This window comes from Carcharhinus amblyrhynchos, chromosome 26, assembly GCF_965287045.1.
Source record: "Carcharhinus amblyrhynchos chromosome 26, sCarAmb.v2.hapA, whole genome shotgun sequence".
Taxonomy (NCBI): Eukaryota; Metazoa; Chordata; class Chondrichthyes; order Carcharhiniformes; family Carcharhinidae; genus Carcharhinus; species Carcharhinus amblyrhynchos.
Window position 1 is genome coordinate 11,357,112 of NC_137349.1, and position 23,604 is coordinate 11,380,715.

The window sequence follows — 23,604 nt, forward strand, 5'->3', positions numbered from 1 at the left end:
ACTTTCTGACTCACAGCTGAATGTTGTCCGATTGCTGTTGTAAAAGGTTCCGAGGCCAGGAGATCATTTTCTTCTCACTGTCCTATTCTCTTGTATATTCTGCAGTAAAGAAGAGGCGAAGGCACTGGAAGAGGAACTCTATGAAGAATACAGATTTGGGCAGCAGCAGTTAATAGAGATGTCTGGGCACAGCTGTGCCATGGCGATCGCTAAGGTGGGTAACTTGCAAACACCCTCTTTCAGAGCCTTCATCTCCCTCGCATGTCGCTGAGACTGGTCCAAACCAATAACACTTGATAAGTATCCAAAGGACATACTGCATCATTGCACAGCCTTTAACCTCACTACTCCTCCCTCTGCCCCTCAAAGACTAACTCACTGCAGCTAGGGACAGGGTTACAGGTCAACCTGACAGCAGCCTCACTGACCCCTGTCCCCCCCATCCCACCCCACCGTGTGTGCAAGGTCACAGCAGCTAACAGCAAGTGATCAGTGAAACATCTGCTTCCATGTTTATGCTGAACTTTTAAGGAAAAGTGGCGAGTGGTTTTTAATATCGTATTTCGAAGAACCAAACATTACGAACAGTTTGCAAGTTGCAGTAGGGAGGTTAAAACTTGTTGTCAACAATTAACAGTAGATACAATATTGGGTGGGATTTTCCAGCCTCCTCACCCTGAAACCAGAAAATCCCACTCAAGATTCATAAATTCATAGGATATAGGAGCAGAATTAGGCCATTCGGCCCATCGAGTCCGCTCCGCCATTTAATCATGGCTGATATGCTCCTCATCCTCATTTTCCTGCCTTCTCTCCATAACCCTCTAACCCATTCCCAATTAAAAATCTGTCTAACTCCTTAAATATACTCACTGTCCCAGCATCAACTACACTTTGGGGTAGCAATTTCCACAGATTCACAACCCTTTGTGAGAAATAGTTTTTCCTCAACTCTGTTTTCAATTTGCTGCCCCTTATCCTAAGGCTATAACCTCTCGTCCTAAAATGCCCCACAAGAGGAAGCATCCGCTTCACGCCTACTTTATCCATGACTGTTATCATCTTGTATACCTCAATTTGATCTCCCCTCATTCTTCCAAATACCAGCGAGTCTTGGCCTAAACCGTTCAATCTCTCTTCATTACAACAAACCTCATCTCTGGAACCAATCTCGTGAACCTCCTCTGAGCTGCCTCCAATGCCACTACATCTTTCCTCAAATAAGTCAACAGAACTTTCCATGGTCTGCCTCTTGCCTGCTCCAATTCCCATGGCAGGCGGGATGGGAAAATTTGCCCCAACGTTTTCATTGCAATTTCTTTTACTAAAATAAAATCTGTTCAGAGAGTGACAAATAGACAATGAATTTTCACTTTGATTCAACACTGGTGGATATTAATTTCAATATAATATTGATTTGTTTGCTCACACATTCTGTGTACTGTAAGAAGTCTCATAACACCAGGTTAAAGTCCAACAGGTTTACTTGGAATCACAAGTTTTTGGTGCTTCATCACTCACCTGATGAAGGAGCAGCGCTCCAAAAGCTCATGATTCCAAATAAACCTGTTGGACTTAACCTGTGAGACTTCTTACTGTGCCCACCCCAGTCCAATGCTGGCATCTCCATATCATGTACTGTGTGCATTGAAACACTGATTCACTGCTGAAATGTATATTAATTCGGGATTGATGAGTGAATAATGGCTGCTGGCTTGGAGAGATTGTCAATTGGCCATTCTTTGAAATGAATGCCTCCGGGGAAAGAATAATCCAGCATTAAATGCAATGCTTGAAATCAACTGGACAGATAAAGGGAATAAATAATATTGATATAATTGGTGCAGAAATAGGAATCACTAAACAAAGAGATGCAGGTTGACAAGATTGTAACAAAGCGGAAGGCTCAGTTCTCCCTTTCTTGAGTTTGCACATTCTCCCCATGTCAGCGTGGGTTTCCTCCAGGTGCTCTGGTTTCCTCCCACAGCCCATGTCCCACAAATTAAAAAAAATACAACCATGACTGATCTTCTGCTTCAAGTCCACCATCCCACACTCTCTCTTAATTCCCTTAATTTTAGTACCCCAAAATCTAAGACTCTCTCTCTTGAATAGACTCAGTAACTGAGAATCCACAGCTTTTTGGGATAGAGAATGCAAAAGATTCTGAGTGAAGAAATTTCCCCCCATCCCAGTTCTGATTGGCTGACCTCTAACCCTGGGACTATGACCCCAGTTCTCGGCTCTTCAGCCAGGGGAAGCAGCCTCTGTGTCTTCTTCATTCAGAGCTGATAGTTACTGATTCTTACTTCCAAATTTCAGAGTATTAGAAACCAATTAATTATCCAATCCCAACAACTCCCAGTTTCATACATGGAGGTTATTCAGGGTAGAATTGTCCAATTAACCCCAGGTTTCTTGACCTGCACCTTAGCAACTGTTAATGAAAGCCAACATGGATGCTGGGAGTTGGGGTGTGAGGATTTTTCTTGGTTTGATCGATGTTCCTGAACCCATCCTGGCAATGCAAACCTCACCTTTACTCCTGTTAGCTGGAGCTATTTCCTTCCATACTTTTTCCATTATTCCCAGTTAAGACAACAGGTTGCCTGACCTTCAATAAAAATGTAAACCCTAGCGGTTTTCCAATCCTCTGCTCCTTGTCTCATGTTTAATGAGCTGCAAAATATTTCAGCCCTGGCTCCCAATATTCCTACTTTCCTTTCTTTGATTATTATTGGATGCATTCCATCTGAATATTCCAATTATTACACTGACCATTTTATTTTGCTCGTATCCCTTCCAATGGAGCCAAGTCTTGCTGCGATCATTACCTCACCCTCCTGGCAACTCTCCTGAGCTGGTGAGTGCCAGCGGCTACTGGGCTTTGCGGATCTCACTCTCCAACTATTCCTGACCCACTATTTCACCCCCCTGATTATCCCTCCACCCAACTTCCAGTGGGACTGTTGGATTAGCAATCAGAAAGAAAGAACTTGCATTGTTGTAGCGCCTTCAACGACCACAGGATGCCCCAAAGCCCTTTGCAACAACAAATTGTATTTATTTAACCCTTTTAATGTAATGAAGGTGTTTCACATGGATCTTACCAAACAAATATGAAACAGAGCCACCGTAGGAGACAAGTCAGATGACCAATAAATCCTCTGCTTCATCTTAAGTTGGTGGAGCAATCTTACACTAGGGACAACAGCTGTGTTGAAGAGCACCAGAGGATCATTTACATCCAATGGTTAGTTCACATCTGCGAGTCAGCAGCTCCAACATTCATATTGTACAACAGATCGCTTGAGTGAGGTCTGAACACACACCCTCCTGACCCAGGGCTGAGGGTGCTACCCACTGATCATGGCTGACTGAATTCAGGAACACAAGCCCTCATTAATTTGCTTTGGGAGATTGAGGTCTTTTGTAGCATTGCCCCCTTGCTGCACTGTTTGATACCCACACATAAGATTCAACCTGCTGATTTGATGAGGTGCAATTAGCACACAGGCCACTGGAGGGAGCAGTCTATCAGTACCCATCTGCTCCTTAACCTGGGATATAGCTCGTCCACTCAGGCTACCTCCACATGAGAGCAATTTATTAGCTTATGTAAGACACAGGTCATTCAGTCCATGCAGGTGTTTATGCTCCACTCGAATCCTTTATCTTTTTCCATCTAAATCTCCCAGTGTGTGACCCCCTCCCTCCTACGCCTACCTCACATACTTGTCGAGTTTCCTCTTAAATGCTATCCCATTCAACTTTTGTAGCGACTCCTATATTCTCACCACTCTTTTAGCAAAGAATTTCCTTCTGAATTCTTGATGGATTTCTTGGTGTCTTCAGCTCGGTGGCACAGTGGTTAGCATTGCGCCAGGGACCTGGGTTTGATTCCCAGTCTTGGGTCACTGTCAGTGCGGATTCTGCACGTTCTCCCTGCATCTGTGTGGGTTTCCTCCGATTTCTGAAAGAAATGCTGGTTAGGTGCATTGGCCACGCTGAATTCTCCCTCAGTGCGCCCGAACAGGCGCCAGAATGTGGCGACTGATGATTTTCAAAGTAACTTCATTGCAGTGTTAATGTAAGCCTACTTGTGACATTAATAAATAAATTTAAAACTTAAACTTATTGACGGCCTCCAGTTCTGCTTTTTCCCACAAAGAGAAACATTTCTTTGTCTCCAATCTGCCAGAACCTTTCAGAATTTTAAAGACCTCTATTAGGTCACTCTTCTTTTCAAAAGCTAGACTCTCCTGCAGTGCAAACACATATATTGCTGACATCATGCTGGCAAATCTTCTCTGCAACCTCTCCAGTGCCTCTATGTCCTTTTTATAACATGACGACCAGAACTACACACAGTACTCAGTGTGGTCTAACCAAGGTTCAATACAGCCCTTCAGAAGACTGATGGAACTGGATCCTGATTTGGGAATGTATCATCGTTCCTTCACTGTCGCTGGGTCAAAGTCCTGGAACTCATTCCCTAACAGCACTGTGGGTGTACCTACACCACACGGCCTGCAGCGGTTCAAGACGGCAGCTCACCACCACTTCCCAAGGGGCAACTAGGGATGAGCAGTAAATGCTGGTCCAGCCAGCGACACCCATAGCCCACGAAGGAGCGAAACAGAAATGAGGAGAATAAATAAACTTGTGGGGCTGAATGTTTTATTTCCGCCTTGTATTTTCTGCATTGTTTGGTTTGATTTATTATTGTCACATGCATTGGTATACAGCGAAAAGAATTGTTTCTTGCGTGCAACACAGACAAAGCATACCGTTCATAGAGTACATGGAGAGAAGGAAAGGAGAGGGTGCAGGCGGTAGAGTTACAGTCATAGCTAGAGTGTAGGTAAATATCAGCTTAATTATAAGGTAGGTCTATTCAAAAGTCTGATGGCAACAGGGGAGGAGTTACTCTTGAGTCAGTTGGTACGTGATCTCAGATTTTTGTATCTTTTTCCCGATGGAAGAAGGTGGAAGAGAGAATATCCGGGATGCGTGAGATTCTTGATTATGCTGGCCGCTTTTCCGAGGCAGCGGGAAGTATAGACAAATTCTGGTTTGTGTGATGGACTGGGCTATGTTTACAACCCTTTGTAGCTTCTTATATTCTGTATTCTGTATTGTGTATTCTGCATTGTTTTTCTGCGTTGGATATTCTGAGTTGTGTATTCTGCATTGAATATTCTCAGTTGTGTATTCTGCATTGGTTATTCTGCATTGTGTATTCTGCTTTGGATATTCTATATTGTGTATTCTGCGTTGGATATTCTCAGTTGTGTATTCTGCGTTGAATATTCTGCATTGTGTATTCTGCGTTGAACATTCTGCATTGTGTATTCTGCATTGGATATTCTGCATTGTGTATTCTGCATTGAATATTCTCAGTTGTGTATTCTGCGTTGAATATTCTGCATTGTGTATTCTGCGTTGGATATTTTGCATTGTGTATTCTGCTTTGGATATTCTACGTTGTGTATTCTGAGTTGGCTATTCTCAGTTGTGTATTCTGCGTTGGATATTCTGCATTGTGTATTCTGCGTTGGATATTCTGCATTGTGTATTCTGCGTTGGATATTCTGCATTGTGTATTCTGCTTTGGATATTCTACATTGTGTATTCTGTGTTGGATATTCTACATTGTGTATTCTGTGTTGGATATTCTACATTGTGTATTCTGAGTTGGCTATTCTCAGTTGTGTATTCTGAGTTGGCTATTCTCAGTTGTGTATTCTGCGTTGGATATTCTGCATTGTGTATTCTGCGTTGGATATTCTACATTGTGTATTCTGCGTTGGATATTCTGCATTGTGTATTCTGCGTTGGATATTCTACATTGTGTATTCTGTGTTGGATATTCGGCATTGTGTATTCTGCGTTGGATATTCTACATTGTGTATTCTGTGTTGGATATTCTACATTGTGTATTCTGTGTTGAATATTCTGCATTGTGTATTCTGTGTGGTGTATTCTGTGTAGCTTAATGTCCATGTATCCTTCTGAAGACCTCTGGAATGCTCTTCAGTTTGGTGGCCTGTTGGTTCTGCGTGAGAATTCAAAATAATTCATTGAAGTTGTGCTCAATGCAACCATAACAAAGTGACTAGTCATTCATCGATGAACAAATGGAGGCCATTCAGCCACTCAAGCCTGTCTTGTCATTCAATGAGATCATGGCTGATCTATGACCTATGATCTAATTCCATCTTCTCAACTTTGTCCTGTTTCCCTTGATACGTTTAGTTAACAAATTTAAATAATCTCAGGTTTAAAATTAATTGGCTGAAGATTAACAAAACTTTTCACCGTACAATAATATACCGTACAACTTTTCACTGTGATAATAATAAATCAAATCAAACATCCATTGCAGTTTACAGAAAAAGAATCCCAAATTTTTAACCATTGCCTCTGCATTGAAGTGTTTCTCAATTACACTCCTGGGAGATCTGGCTCTATCTTTATCGATTACACCCCTTAAGTCCTCAACTCTCCAGCAGTGAAAACAGTTTCTCTCTATCTGACCTGCCTGTTCTCTTTAATACCCCCATCAAATCACCACTTAATCGCAGAACACATCCCTAGTTTGTGTAATTTCTCTTTGTAATTTAACCCTCGCAAGTCGAGATAACATTCTGGTAAATGTTAGCCCTCAAACACCCCCTCATAGGCAGCCTATCTTTCCTAGTTAAAGCGCCCAGGGCTTCTCACCAGGGCTTCCCCGCCAGTCCTCTAGATAGAAAGACTGGAATTCCATTAACCTTCTTAATTATTTTCTGTTTGTTCAGGATATTTCAACAATTTATCTGCATCAATCTCCAAGTCTCTTTGGACCTCCACTGTTTCTAGATTTTCATCACTTCGAATATGCCCTAATTCTATCCGCTGAAGGTCCAAAGTGGATGGTTTCATAGAGGTTATAGAGTCATAGAAATAGATCCTTCAGCCCAATTTGTCCAATCCACCCTTTTTTTTTTAACCCTTATGCTAATCCCAATTGGTCACATTTGGCCCATATCCCGCAAAACCCATCTTACCCATGTAACTGTCTAAATTCTTTTTAAAAAACAAAGAAACACCTCTACTACTGCCTCTGGCAGCTTGTTCCAGACATTCACAAACTTCTGTGATAAAATTGTCCCTCTGGACCTTTTTGTATCTCTCCCCTCTCACCTTTTACACCTATGCCCTCCAGTTTCACACTCCCCATACCTTTGTGAAAAGATATTGACTTTCTAGCTGATCTGTGCCCCTCATTATTTTATAGGCCTCTATAAGGTCACCCCTCAGCCTCTTACGCTCCAGAGTAAAAAGTCCCTGTTTATCCAGCCTTTCCTTATAACTCAATCCATCAAGTCCCAGTAGCATCCTAGTAAACCTTTTCTGCACTCTTTCTAGTTTAACAATATCCTTTCTATAATAGGGTGACCAGAACTTCCAAGTGTGGCCTTACCAATGTCTTGTACAACTTCAACAAGACATTCCAACTCCTGTATTCAATATTCTGACCGATGAAACCAAGCATGCTGAAAGCCTTCTTGACCACTCTGTCCACCTGTGACTCCACTTTCAAGGAGCTATGAACCTGTACCCCTAGATCTCTTTCAATGAAGACACCTGTCTACATTGAACTCCATTGTACAGCCAGAACCCAACTGAGAATTGTCGAGGCTTCTGCTCCCTTCTGCTGCTATGATTGGACTGTTGACAAGGTGCCATCATGTCCTCCTGTTTGATTGGGCTATGGGTCTTGTGCCATAACCCCTGTTTGCTGCTGTTTGTGGGGTCTTAATGGCCTCATTAAGCCAGGGCTTTTATCTCACTTACCTTGGAAAGGCAGCTGGAGCTGCTGTGATTGTTACCATATCTTATCCTGATCTCTCAGGCACATATCCCAAAGGGATTCAAGAACAAAGAATTCCTTACAACTGTGGTCACTGCTGCTTTACAGGCAATTAATAGAACATAGAAAAACTACAGCACAAACAGGCCCTTCGGCCCACAAGTTGCGCCGATGATATCCATACCTACTAGGCTTACCTATAACACTCAATCCTATTAAGTCCCATGTACTCATCCAGAAGTCTCTTGAAAAACCCTATCGAATTTGCCTCCACCACTGACGGCAGCCGATTTCACTCACCCACCACCCTCTGAGTGAAAAACTTACCCCTGATATCTCCTCTGTACCTACTCCCCCGCACCTTAAACCTGTGTCCTCTCGTAGCAACCATTCCAGCCCTTGGAAAAAGCCTCTGAGAATTCACCCAAACTATACCTCTCAACATCTTATACACTTCTATCAGGTCATCGCTCATCCTTCGTCTCTCCCTCAACCTATCCTCATAAAGCATGCCACCCAATCCAGGCAATATCCTTGTAAATCTCCTCTGCACCCTTTCAATAGCTTCCACATCCTTCCTGTAATGAGGCAACCAGAACTGAGCACAATATTCCAAGAGAGGTCTGACTAGGCTGATTTAAGAGTCCTGTGGACCTGGACCCCAAGGTCCTTCTGATCCTCTACACTGCTAAGAGTCTTACCCTTGATATTATACTCCTTCATCCCATTTGACCTGCCAAAATGGACCACTACACATTTATCCGGGTTGAAGTCCATCTGCCACTTCTCCGCCCAGCCTTGCATCCTATCTGTGTCACATTGCAACTTCTAACATCCCTCCAAACCATCCACAACACCATCAATCTTTGTGTCGTCAGCAAACTTATCAACCCATCCCTCCACTTCCTCATCCAGGTCATTTATGAAAATTATAAACAGCAAGGGTCCCAGAACAGTTTCCTGGGGCACTCCACTAGTGACCGACCTCCAGGCAGAAAAAGACCCATCTACAACTACTGTCTGCCCTCTGCGGGCAAGCCAGTTCTGGATCCACAAGGCAACAGCCCCTTGGATCCCACTGTGAAGCCCTTTAGGCTCAAACTGTAAATTAGGCCCAACAAGTGGTTAAATTAGGATCAAAGAGCTAATTAGACCCAAACCATTAAATTATGACCAACAGTTAGTTATAGGTCGCAATGGTTAATTAGGCCCAAAACAGGAAAGTAGGCCCAAGTGGTTAAATTAGGACCAAACTGTTAATTTGTCTGTAACAGTTAATTAGGCCCAAATAATTAGTTAGACCCAAATGGTTAAATTAGGGCCAGTTACAGTTAATTAAGCCCAAATGATTAAAGTTTATTCGAGCCTGTCTGACCTACCTTCTCAGCAGAGGGATAATTGTTGGGCTGAGCAGCTGGTTCTCCGAGAGCACGGCAGAGACACAGACACATCGCTAACTCTTCAGCTGCACTTTATCAGTGGCCTCTCACCAATTACTCCTCAAATTGTTCAATCTCCTCTCCTTGAATTTCATTTTGACCCCATGTATGCTGACAATTTCTGCCCTTCCTTGGTGACTTTTCCTGTTGTTGCCAAACCATTGAAAAGTCCCTGTTTTTTTATAGAATTTTACAGTTTAGAAACAGGGCCCCTTCCCCCAGTCTATTTATACTTCTTATTAACCTCCTTCCCCCTTTCTTTTTTATTCATTCAAGGGATGTGGATATCACTGGCTAGGTCAGCATGCAATGCCCATGCCTAATTGCCCTTGTGAAGAACAAAGCCCTCCAAGCTTGTGCCGATCATAATGCCCTAATTAAACTAAAGATAAAACCTTCTGCCCTTATTCGGTCCGTATATCTTTATTTTCTCCCTATTCATGTACCCATCCAGATGCCTCTTAAATGTTGCTAATATGCTCGCTTCCACCATCTCCTCTGGCAGCGCGTTCCAGGCACCCACCACTCTCTGCATGAAATACTTCCCATGCATCTCCTTTAAACTTTACCCCTCTCACCTTGAACCTGTGCCCCCTTGTGATTGACATTTCCACCCAGGGAAAAAGCCTCTGACTTTCCACCCTGTCTATGCCTCTCATAATTTTGTACACCTCTATCAGGTCTCCCCCCAGCCTCTGTCTTTCCAGTGAAAACAATCTGAATTTGTTGAACCTCTCCTCATAGCCAACGCCCTCGAGACCAGGCAACATCCTGGTGAACTTTCTTTGCACTCTCTTCAAAGCTTCCGCATCTTTCTGGTAGTGCGGTGACCAGAACTAAATGCAATACTCCAAATGTGGCCTAATCGAGGTTTTATATTGCTGCAACATGATTTCTCAACTCTTGTACTCAATGCCCTAGTTGTTGAAGGCAAGCATCCCATATATCTTCTTAATCACCTTGGCCAGCTGTGTTGCCACTGTGGACCTGCACGCCCAGATCCCTCTGTATGTTAATGTAATGAATGTAGTGCTGAGCTTCCATCTTTATCTGTCGCATAATCTTATGTCCCTTTATCTGTAGCATAATCTCTTATTTCTTGCTCTTTCCTATATTCATCTACCTTCCTCTTAAATGCATCTATGTCACCTCAACAACAACATGCGATAGAGAGCTTCGCAGTAAATAGATTTCTCCTGAATTTCCTATTGAATTTATCCTGGTGTCTTTCACCGTCCATTAAGTTCCCCCCCCCGCCACCCCCACCACCACAAAGGCCCTATCACCCCCTCTCATCCCCTTCTACTCCTCACCTTGAACCTGGCATGTTCCTTATTTGTCTTATCAATTTCCTTGTGAATTCAATGCGATTAAAGAATTCATTCATCCCAAAATCCTTCAGATGATGGGAGTGAGCCACCTTCTTGAACCGCTGCAATCCCTGTAGGGTAGGTACACCCACTGCACTGCCAGGATTTTGACCCAGCGATAGTGAAGGAACGCCAGTATATTTCCAATCAGGATGTTGACGTGGTTTAAAAGGGAAGCTGCAGTGGGTGGTGTTCTCATGCATCTGCTTCCCTTATCCTCATATTCTTGGAGATCTTGGAATATTCTTGGAGGTTTTGTCACATGATCTTTTACTTCAAATTGTCCCACTTAAGCACGCAATTATTTGCCCCCTCTCCAACATTCTTACGTCTCATAAACAAAATAACTTTTCAAATATGAAAAATCTCACTGTTTTAATATCCTTAGGATTTTCCTCTCTGGAATTTGCTCCCAGCACCAGGAAACTAATCTTCAATTTCTGGAGACTTCATGTCAATCCCAAGAGTTGTCAACTGCTAATACTGACTTGTCCAAATCCCTGCTGTGTGGGAATCTGTTTAGTTTATTGTCTGGTCACTGATTTCACTGGCAGGGAGGCCTGTAGCCAGAGGATACAGATTTAAGATAATTGGTGAAAGAACCAAGAATGAAAAAGGGAGGCATGGTGGCACAGTGGTCAGCACTGCAGCCTCACAGCACCAGGGACCCAGGTTCAATTCCCAGTTTGGGTCACTGTCTGTGTGGAGACTGTGTCCCTGTTTCTGCGTGAGTTTGCTCTGGTTTCCTCTCATGGTCCAAAGGTGTGCAGGTTTGGTGGATTAGCCATGCTAAATCGCCCCTTAGTGTCCAAAGATGTGAAGGTTAGAGGGATTAGACATGGTAAAGGCACTGGGGTAGGGTGGGGTATGGGCCTGGGTGGGATATGCTTCTGGAGGGTTGGTGCAGACTTGATGAATCGAATGGCCTCCCTCTGCACTGTAAGGATTCTATGAAATATGGAGATTTTTTAAATGTGGGTTGTTTCGTCCTGGAACGCACTATCTGGAAGGGCAGGGAAAGATATTCAACAGCAACTTTCAAAGATGGAGGCTGGAATTTTCCAGCCTTTCCTGCCAGGCGAGATTTTCTGGTCCCGTTACCGTGAATGAGGATTCCCTGTGGGGACTGTGGCAAAGTTGGAGAGCCATGGGAATCTCCATGTACATCAGCGGGACTGGAAGATCCAACCAGTGTGAAGGGCTGGAAAATTCCAGCCAGAGCTTCAAAGAGTAAAAATGAGCAGGAAGAATGGGAAATGAGCAGGAAGAATGGGTCGAGATTGGAAAGCTCTTTTCCAAGAGCTGGCACAGGTATGATGGGCTGAATAGCCTCCTGCGCTGTACGATTCTCTGAAACCCTCTTTGTTATCAGTATCATGATCAGTGTGACGGCCAAACATGTCCCATTCTCAAAGAGGCTGCAGAATAAAAATATTGGGTGGGATTTTACAGCCTCGCTCAGGCAAAACTGGAAATTGCTGCCAGAGATCAATGGAGATTTCTGCCGTCGGACTCGCCGCCTGCACCCATTCTGTGGTGGGTGAGGTGGTAGATTTTCAGCCATGGGCGGCACGGTGGCAAAGTGGTTAGCACTGCTACGTCACAGCTCCAAGGATTCCCGGCTTGGGTCACTGTCTGTGTGGAGTCTGCATGGGTTTGTGTGGGTTTACTCTGGGTGCTCCAGTTCCCTCCCATAGTCCAAAGATGAGCTGGTCAGGTGCATTGACCATGTTAAATTCTCCCTCTGTGTACCCAAACAGGTGCCATAGTGTGGCAACTAGGGGACTTTCACAGCAACTTCATTGCAGTGTTAATGTGAGCTTACATGTGACACTAATAATAAAACAAAACTGAGTTAATGTGGAAAAACAAAACTAATTTAAGACCAGTGACGCATATTTTAAACTGCTTCTGTGATAGTCAGAGTTATTATTGTTATTGCTATTCTAAGATGCTCTCTCTCTGTTAATCAATGTCAGCCATTTATTCTTTGCAGTCAGTAGAACTTAATATAACTTAATGTCTGACAGGTGTATTGGATTTCGCGGTGAGAATGTTCAGTATCTAGAACAAAACAGAGCAAGAGGTCAGTAAATGGCACAACGATTAGCAATGCAGCCTCACGGCGCCAGGGACCCGGACTATCTGTGCGGAATCTGCACGTTCTCCCCATATTTGCATGGGTTTCTTTGGGTGCTCTGGTTTCCTCCCACAGTTCGAAAGATGTGCTGGTTAGATGCATTGACTGTGTTAAATTCTCCCTCGGTGTATCCGACCAGAGTGTGGAGACTAGGGGATTTTCATAGTAACTTCATTGCAGTGTTAATGTGAGCGTACTTGTGACACTAATAAATAAATTGATATGATGCAGTGAGAGACATCAGTTGGATTCAGAGACACTGAAAGCATTCATTTAGCCCATTGTGTACGCCAGTTCTTTAATGGAGCTTCTCAGTGGGTTGTACTGCCTCTTATTCTGTCCCCATGCCCCTCAAATTAATCCTTTTCAAGTGCTCAACCAATTCCCTTTTGGAAGTTCTCATTTGAATCTGCTTCCACCGCCCTTTCAGGCAGCGCCTTCCAGATCACAACTCGCTGCAAAAAAATTATTCTTCCCATCTCCCTCCCAACTCTTTTGGTAATGACCTTAAAATCTGTTACAGATCCTCCTACAAATAGACACTGTTTCTCCATATTTACTCCATCGAAACACCTCATGACTTTAAATCTCAACTCTATTCTAAGGAGGACAATGCCAGATCTCAATATAAAACTGAAGTCCCTCAGGGCCAATCCTTCCGAAAGTGCGGTGCCCAGAATCGGACTCAATTTTCCAGCTGAGACCTTACTAATGTTTTCTAAAGGTTTAGCACAATTTCCTTACTTTTGTAATGATAACTCTGCTCTGAAGAGCCATCTGCTATTAGAAGGCTTCTTAAATTACCTCAATTTGCTGTCCATTGAATTGGAAAACAGTTCCAGGAACACTTACTAAGCTTCCATAGCACATCAAAGTGGCTGTTTTTTTAATCTATTGAACTAGGCAGATTCTATCTGCCTCCTAATATGCTCACAGTCCAGAATAACCCCTCTTCTGGAAATCACTGACTAGCAATTTCATTCAGAAATGTCACATGGACAGGTTAGATCAGAACATGGAAATTTCACGTGGGTGCAATAGAGGATGTTCTTCAAAGATTGAAACTGAGATGCATTGTTACAGAGGGTAGAGGAAGCTTTACTCTGTATTTAACCCTGTGCTGTACCAGTCCTGGGTTGTTTGATGGGGACAGTGTAGAGGGAGCTTTACTCTGTATCTAACCGCGTGCTCTACCTGTCCTGGGAGTGTTTGAAGGGTACAGTGCGGAGGAAGCTTTACTCTTTATCTAACCCCGTGCTGTATCTATGTTGGAGTGTTTGATGGGGTCAGTGTAGAGGGAACTTTACTCTGTATCTAACCGAATGTTGTATCTGTCCTGGGAGTATTGATGGGGAGAGTGTAGAAGGAGGTATATTCTGTATCCCATCCTGTGCTGAACATGTCTGAGAGTGTTTGATGGGGACAGTGTAGAGGGAGTTTTACAGCACGGGGTATCTAACCCCGTGCTGTACCTTCCTAGGAGTGTTTGATAGGGGTTAAATTTGTGTTATGCGGTACCTATTAAGGATTAATTTTTGACATTTTTGATAGAGAATGATCCCACCTTCTGGGTACCAGGCAGACTGATTGGAGTCCATAACTGTGGGATGCTGGGGAGTGATTGGCCTGACCCTGGGTCCCAGTCTTAAATTCCTCACCAAAAATCTCGCCTACCTCCAGAGGCTGAAATAATGACAGCCCAGCCACTAAACTGTAAAATAAAACAAAGCATTGGAATAGTAGGAGGTCTGAATTTAATGTGTGTAAAATCTGGTGAATGAATTCCGAGGGCAAACTTCAGAGAACTGAAGCCTCATTATTGGATCGCCAGGCTTTTTAAATTGATAGACTGGAGGTCAGAGTGAAGCCAGAGTAAAACAATTCAGAAGAAAAGCCCATCAGTTTGCAGCAACATTTGTTAAATGTATTACCGGACCTGTAATAACCCATGGAATTTGGGAAAAGTTGCAGTTTCATGTGGAAAAGTCATTAGGTCAGGCTGGTCCGTCTAAAGATCCTTCCTCACATTCAATCGATGAATCTGAGCTTTATTAAAACCCACTTCTGTGAAAACCTTGGGTCAGATTTGTTGCTAATTGGCCACTCTAATGTGCCAATACAGTGGGCAGAACACTGGCACAGGTCTCCGGTTGGTTAGCGCTGGAGGGTCAGGGCTATTTAAAAGAGCAACATGAATGTTTTACCTGAAGGACCCCTGCACCATGTTCTGCAAAGTCTGCCCTCGGAATTCATTCACCAGATTTTACACACATTAAACTCAGACCTCCTCCTGTTCCAAAGCTTTGTTTTATTTTACAGTTTTGTGGTTGTGTTGTCATTAGCTGAGCCTCTGGAGTAGTGGGGGGGAGATGGGGAGGCGAGATTTTTGGTGAGGAATTTATGATTGTGGTCAGGATCAGTGATTCCTGAGCATCGCACGGTTACGGGTTCAGTTCGGTCTGCCTGGTACCGGGAGATGGGAACTTCTTTTGTTAACAGACCCACTACACATCGTCTTTTTGATGGTGATTTTCATGCTGTGTAGGGAGAGGGTGGACGGTTTCAGAATTGAAACCTTGAAGGAGTGCAATCTCTTGTAGTGGATTTGCCAACATCAAGGGCATTTAAATTGTCATTGGATAAACATATGGATGATATTGGTATAGTGTAGATTAGATGGGCTTTAGATTGGTTTCGCAGGTCGGCACAACATCGCGGGCCGAAGGGCCTGTACTGCGCTGTAATGTTCTATAACTCTATTCTTCTTCAAATGATAAAGTAAGAAGTCTCACAACACCAGGTTGAAGTCCAACAGGTTTATTTGGAGTCATGAGCTTTCTAAGCTCTGCTCCTTCATCCACTCACCTGATGGAGGAGCAGCACTCTGAACGCTCATGATTCCAAGTAAATCTGTTGGACTTCAACCTGGAGCTGTAAGACTTCTTACTGTGCCCACCCCAGTCCAATGCCAGCATCTCCACATCAAGTAATAAAGGTACCTTGCCAAGTGTACAGAGAATGGATGTACATTTTGTAGCTGCGTGCTGGTGAAGGCTGGTCTTATCTCATCCCATTTCTCACTGTACACTGAGATGGAGACTGAGCTGCAGTTTGAGAACATAATCCAGGCTGACACTTGAGCTGCAGTACCGAGGGACTCCTGTACTGTCAGAGCTGCTGGCCCTTGTTAAGTTATTAAACTGAAGCCCTGTCTGTTCTTTCAAGTGGGCATAAGCAGTCCTATGGGCACGGATCGAAGAACAGCATGGAGTTCTTTTCCAGTGATCTGTTTAATATTTATCCCTCAGTCAACATCACAAAAACAGATTCACTGCACACTATTTCATTGCTCTTTCTGTGCAATGTGATTGGCTGCAGCATTGCCTGCATCACAATGTGACCATGTTTCATTGGGTATAGAACACTTTGGGACTGAGGTCATGAAAGGTCATGATGTGGGTATGCCGGCGTTGGACTGGCGTAAACACAGTAAAAAGTCTGACAACACCAGGTTTTAGTCCAACCTATTTGTTTGATAATATTCTCACTAGCTTTCGAGGGGACAGCCTCTTCGTCAGGTGAATGGAGAGTTCTGGCCTCAGACAGAGCATATAAAGCACAGACAGTTTAGAGATTACTGATTAAATTTTAATAATGCATTTTAATCAGTAATCTCTAAACTGTCTGTGCTTTATATGCTCTGTCTGAGGCCAGAACTCTCCATTCACCTGACGAAGAGGCTGTCCCCTCGAAAGCTAGTGAGAATATTATCAAATAAATAGGTTGGACTAAAACCTGGTGTTGTCAGACTTTTTACGTTGTCATGAAAGGTGCCAGTGAAATGCACATCTATTTTTTTCTCTGTTTCACTTCTGGCGTGGTGAGTCTGGGTAATGTTCTGGAAACAGCAGTGTGCTGTGAGCTGGGAGCTGTTGCTAATGTCTCCTGTCGTAGCCTTAGAGAAACTTCATTCACTCTGCAACAATCCACATTTGCGACATCTCACTGGGTCTGAAGCAGTCAGAGGCTCCTCTCCAACCTCGATGTCATTTACTAAAAGGCAAATGGATAAAACTTGCAGCTGATTTAAGAGCCTAGAATTCTGCAGCACAGAAAGAGGCCTTTCGGCCTATCATGCCTGTGCACCTATCTATTCTAATCCCATTTTCCAGCACCTGGCTTACAGCTATCTCACCATCCCCCCTTCCCGGGCACAACAGACCCCACTGACCCAAGACCTTCACACACTGGAGAATGCATCAGAGAAACATTGGTTGGAGGCAGCCATCATTTCCATTGTGGTCATAGCTTTCTATTCCATCCCCTGCTCCATCCTTGCACTCTTCGGTACTTTTCCTAAGTTACTTTCTGTTTTCAGTCATTTGTGGTAAACCATTTCATTTGCAAACACTTTTTGTGAAAAGTAAACTTGTTAATGATGAGCAAAAATAATTTTCAATTCGCCCTCTCCAAATGTTGCATTCCTCTAGTAGACGTACACTCCGTAATCTTCTATACGCCAATGAACGTGATCCTAATTTTTCATCATGATCATATTCTCCTTCCCCTCCCCCCATCCCAATCTGTTCCATTACTCCAATATTCTTTCCAACTGGCTTCTCAAAACATCTTCAAAGTTAATTGTTGTGGATATGAACTTTACTGTGAGGGTGGCACTTATTGCCCGCTTCCTAGTGTGCCCTTGAGAAGGTGGTGGGGGACTTTATGTGGGAACCACTGCAGTCTGTACAGTGAAGGTGCTTCCACTGAGTTTTGGCAGGACTGGGATTGTTTCAGGATGTTGACCCCAGCGAAGATAAACAAATGTGTTGGGTATGTCCAAGTCAGGATGGTGAGCCACTTGAGAGGAGAATTTGTAGGTGGTAATGTTCCCATTGTGGTTGATGCTCTTGCCCTTCTGGGTGAATGTGTTCCCAGATTTTGCCATGACCCTCAAGTCCCTCAATCTCACCTTTTAACTTTGCCTATTGATCACACAGAATTAACTGTTAAATATTGTTTATTCTGCTCAATCCCCTCCCCCATTCTACGGAAGAAAACAGCTCCTTGGCTAACAAGTCAGGAGAGAAGGCTTGAAAGCTACAATCTTGTTATCGAAGATAAAAACAGTTCCCACACTTGCAAATTAGCCAGAGATTCCTGGAGGAATTGTGTGAAAAACAAACAAATTACCCTGTTGGATATTTTGAGCAAGGAATTTATTTTTAATAGCTCTTGTGTATCCAGCTGATAATTGAACACACTCAGATACCGCCAAATCTTCTTCTGAGAGTGCAATGGGATAGGAGTGGGAAATGGAATCAGACACTGACATACCGAGGGTATTCAGGAAAGATGGGGTGAAGGGTCTTTTTCATTTCCATCAATAATTTGGCTGTATGAGGAACGTAACAGGGGACATCACCTCTGCGAGGGGCCCCTTCAGGTTCTTCCCTTTAATGCTCAAAAAGGACGCAGTTTTTAGGGTCTTGCTGTTACGATTGATCAGAAACTAACCTTGAATCATGAAGAAATAACGCGTCTGAGCAAACCTTAAACCAGCCTCTCTCTCCTCCTTCAGGGACTGTGCCTTAGGACTGCATTGGTGACCATGGATCTCCATTGCATTGGCCCATGGTTACACTTGGCAAAGTTCTGCAGCCATTGCCTTCTTCAGTGCAACTCACCAGGAAACTCTCCCACTCTTACTTTCTGCCCTTAATTAGTCTCGCAGCACTAGGTTAAAGTGCAACAGGTTTATTTAGTGTCACGAGCTTTTGGAGCGCTGCTCCTTCATCAAGTGAGTGGAGAGATGGGTTCACAAACATGGCATCTATAGACAGAGGGACAATTGCAACCATTATCTTGCATTTGTATTTCTGTCTAAAATGCTGTGTTTGTAAACCCATCTCTTCACTCACCTGATGAAGAAGCAGCGTTCCAAAAGTTCATGACACCAAATAAACCTGTTGGACTTTAACCTAGTGTTGTGAGACTTCTTACTGTGCCTATCCCAGTCCAATGCCGGCAACTCCATATCATTTCTGACATTAGGCATATTAGAAGGATTTGGATTCTGATAACAAACCTGTTTGGCCATAATATGAATGCACCTTCGGTGGCCATCAAGGCTTGAATGGGACTTGAACACAAGACTTCTGGCGCAGATATAGGGACGCTATTACTCTGCACAAGATCCTGGCCTTAAACCAGCTACATATTCAATTTTAAAAGGGCATTTCACTTCTACAAACAAAGCAGAATTCAAACCTTACCTTAATTGATAAGTAATCATTTGCATTGCCCCCATCAAATACTCCCAGGACAGGTACAGCACAGGGTTAGATACAGAGTAAAGCTCTCTCTACATTGCCCCCCATCAAACGCTCCCAGGTACAGCAAGTGGTTAGACACAGAGTAAAGCTCCCTCTACATGGTTCCCATCAAACACTCCCAGGACAGGTACAGCATAGGATTAGATACAGGATAAAGCTCCCTCTGCAATGTCCCCATCAAATACTCCCAGGACAGGTACAGCATATGGTTAGACACAGAGTAATGCTCCCTCTACACTGTCCCCATCAAACATACCCAGGACAGGCACAGCACAGGGTTAGATACAGAGTAAAGCTCCCTCTACATTGTCCCCAGATTTCTGTTGTTGGATCCTTGCTTGCTCCACTTCTGTGGCGTGCGAGGTGATAGAGTTTTGGCCAATGGGGTTTTTGTGGGAACAGCATAAATGTCTGTTAAGTCTTTCCATTATTTCATTGTACTTGGCCATGGGATCCGGGTGTTGTCACTTGGATTTCTATAACTTGTGACATGGGATGTGTAATATTTTTACAGCCTGTCCACACAGACACTCAAATATACAATTACAGACCCTATTGCTCCAAATACAAGTTATGTCAGAAGAAAGTATCTTGAGCCGTGTGATTCAAGGGTGTACAGGCCTGTCATTGATGTAAGATGAATGATGGGTCATGAGTAGCACACATTAAGTGTTGTAAATGTGAATGACGCGCAAAGTAATTTCAGTGACTACAGTGCAACGTTGGACCTTAGCTGCAAACATCTCTTACAACCCGCGGTTAGTTAGGGCTGGCAAACACACTCTACCCATGATCTTTGTACAAAAGCAGACTAATTAGCTCTGTTAAATCTTTCCATGATTTCATTCTGCTTAACTAGTGGGATCCAGGTGTTGTCACTTTGATCTCTGTGAAATGTGACACTGTGGGTGGAATTTTCCATTCTGGGGACTAGGTCCAGTAGTGAGTGGGAAATGTGGTATGATTCCCACTGGGCAGTGTGGTGAATTGTCCGATCTGTGTTTCAGCTCATTAATTATGCATCTGAAAGGAACTCGGTTCATTTCGTGATGGGAAGAATTTACCCCACTGTGGTTACACCATGGGATCCATGGTCCTGGCACCATGTTTAAATGGCACCCGGGCAGATATTCACTCATTGTGAGCCAGGAGCTCTGCATTCATCCTCCAGAGTCCTCATGGCCACAGCTCACACTGGAGAAGCTGGTAGATGTGCTTACAGTCCAAAGATGTGCTGGTTAGGTGGATTGGCCATGCTAGATTGCCCCTTAGTGCCAGGGGAACTAGCTCGGGTAAATGTATGGGGTTATGGGGATAGGGCCTGCTAGGATTGTGGTTGGTGGAGACTTGATGGGCCAAATAGCCTCCTTCTGCACTGTAGAATTCTATGATTCTGTGAACAACCACAACCTGGGGCACACGTAGGATAAGGGGGAGAAAATTTAAAACAGAGTTGAGGAGAAATTTCTCCCAAAGGGTTGTGAGTCTGTGGCATTCACTACCCAATGTGCAGTGGATGCTGGGACAGTGCGTAAATTTAAGGAGGGGGTTAGACAGATTTTTAATTGTAATGGGTTGAAGGGTTATGGGGAGAATGCAAGAAAAAGGGGATGAGGGAGCATATCAGCTATGATCGAATGGCAGAGCGGACTCAATAGGCCGAATGGCCTAATTCTGCTCCTATATCTAATGAACTAATGAGCATGCGGGAGATGCTGATGAATGCAAATGGGATTCCCTACATTGTACGTTGGGAAACTTGACCTGCCTTTAATCCGCTTTGAAAGTTGGAAGAACAAAATTCCCACCAAACGACCCCTGCCTGTCACAAATCCCACAGCTGCTGGGAATGGGAAATTCCCCCAGAGTGTCATTTCGCTGCCAGAAATCCTTTAGTTTAGATAGTGTAACCAAACAATACATATACCTTTAGATTAGAATCTGTATTATATATCTGTTTATAATATGTTATGATGTGGCGATGCTGGCGTTGGACTGGGGTGGGCACAGTAAGAAGTCCCACAACACCAGCTTAAAGTCCAAAAGGTTTATTTGTTGTCAGGAGCTTTCAGAGTGCTGCTCCTTCATCAGGGGTGGCATGGTAGCACAGTGATTGGCACAGCAACCTCACAGCACCAGGGACTTGGGTTCAATTCCCAGCTTGGATCACTGTCTATGTAGAGTTTGCACATTCTCCCCATGTCTGCCTGGGTTTCTTTTGGTGCTCCGGTTTCCTCCCACAGTCCAAAGATGTGCATGTTAGGTGGATTGGCCACGCTAAATTCTCCCTCAGTACACCCGAACAGGCGCTGGATTTGGCGACTCGGAGATTTTCACAGTAGCTTCATTGCAATGTGAATATAAGCCTACTTGTGACTAATAAATAAACTTTAAAAACTTTTGATGAGTGGAGTCAGTCACCTGATGAAGTAGTGGTGCTCCAAAAGCTCGTGATAACAAATAAACCTGTTGGACTTTAACCTGGTGTTGTGAGACTTCTTGCATAGTATATTAAATCTTATATCAATATACTTTCAGCTTATCTCCCCATTACAGAGTCAGTGTCTATAATTATGATGGGGAATTCCTATGTAAACTTGTCACACACTGCGATCACATTGCCACCACAGGCAGAAGGCTGAATTACAGTATGACTCATTTACTATTTCTCTACAAATATCTGTAATCTATTAAAAGCCCCAATATTTTCCTCATAAGTATGGTTCCCTTCCTTGGCATCATCCTGTTTGCTCTACAACTTCTGTGACTTTAATATTGTTTCTATAATGGGACATCTAATTATGTACACTGTGCTAACTGTGGACTAACAACTGTTTTCTACAAACATAGTATCACCTCTTTGCTCATGTACTCTGTAACACGTTCAAATAGTGTTTTATCTATCTGCCCTCCAGGTTTGTCCTGGAATCTCCAGGAATTAAAGATTAATCCTCCAAACAGCCAGTGGTTGACAGAAATCACAACATGTTAAAAAAAATTTGTTTTTAATTTCACATTTGTCAATTATCTGCAAAATTTGATTTGATTTATTATTGTCTATGTGTTAGCATACAGTGAAAAGAATTGTTTCTTGCACACTATACAGACAAAACATACTGTTCATAGAAAAGGAAAGGAGAAGGTGCAGAATGTAGTGTTACAGTCTAGGGTGTAGAGAAAGGTCAACTTAATGCAATGTAAGTCCATTCAACAGTCTGACAGCATCAGGGAAGAAGCTGCTCTTGAGTCGGTTGATACGTAACCTCAGTTTTTTGTATCTTTTTCTCGAAGAAGAAGGTGGAAGAGAGAATGTCTGGGTTGCATGGGGTCCCTAATTATGCTGACTGCTTTGCCAAGGCAGCGGGAAGTGTGGACAGAGTCAATGGATGGGAGGCTGCTTTGTGTGATGGATTGGGCTACATTCACAACCTTTTGTAAATCTTGCAGTCTTGGGTAAAGCAGGAGCCATACCAAGCTATGATACAACATGAAAGAACGCTTTCTATGGTGCATCTGTAAAAGTTGGTGAGAGTTGTAGCTAACATGCCAAATTTCCTTAGTCTTCTGAGAAAGTAGAGGTGTTGGTGGGCTTTCTTAACTATAGTGTTGACATGGGGGCACCAGGTTGTTGGTAATCTGGATACCTAAAAACTTGAAGATCTCATTTTTTTCTCATTCGTCCTCATTGATGTAGACAGGGGCATGTTCTCCTCTACGCTTCCTGAAGTCAATGACAATCTTCTTCATTTTGTCGACATTGAGAGAGAGATTATTATTGTTGGAGATGGGGGGGTGGGGAATGGCTATTTAACTGGGCGGGGCAGTTGAAGTGGGCAGGAGGGTGTGCAATTATAACGCTAGGAATATGCCAAACCAGGATGGGCAGCCTTAACTCTTGTACTTTGAGGAAAATGTCATTACCCAAGGAGGCATGTAGTTTCCTTTGAAATGATGCAACAGAGGTTCACTCGCTTGATTTCTAAAGTTATAAAGGATTGTCCTATTAAGAGAGATTGAGGAGAATGACCATATATTGTCTGGATTTTAAAAGAATGAATGGTTTTGCATTTAATAATCTCAGTGTGCTTGATGGAATAGATGTTAGACCCTAGAGAGGTCTAGAAATAGGAGTCATAAGGAAAGCAAGAAGAAAAGAACTACATTTATATTGTGCCTTTCATAACCTGAGGATGTCCGAAGACACTTTACTGTCAGTGAAGTACTTTTGAAGTGTAGTCATTATTGTAATGTAGGAAAAACAGATGGGAAAGAGAACTTGGCCAACTAGACTGAAATGGGGAGATGTGAATCTCTGGAATTCTCTATCCCAAAATATTGTGCATGTTCAGTTCAATATATTCAAGACTGGGATTGATCTATTTTTGGACAGTGGGAGAATTGAGGGCTTTCTGGATGGGGTAAAAAATTGAGTTGAAATAAAATATCTACCATGACTGTATTA

At 43.3% G+C, this 23,604-nt stretch overlaps 1 protein-coding gene across 1 annotated transcript in view; it reads left to right on the forward strand.

The window, feature by feature from the left end:
- The window catches only part of yjefn3 (YjeF N-terminal domain containing 3), a 132,873-nt gene that overhangs the window by 86,043 nt on the left and 23,226 nt on the right, over positions 1-23,604 (forward strand). Inside the window, exon 2 of the mRNA XM_080213247.1 lies at positions 106-214. Coding sequence (XP_080069373.1) covers positions 106-214 — 109 coding nt within the window. The remainder of the gene's footprint in view (positions 1-105; positions 215-23,604) is intronic.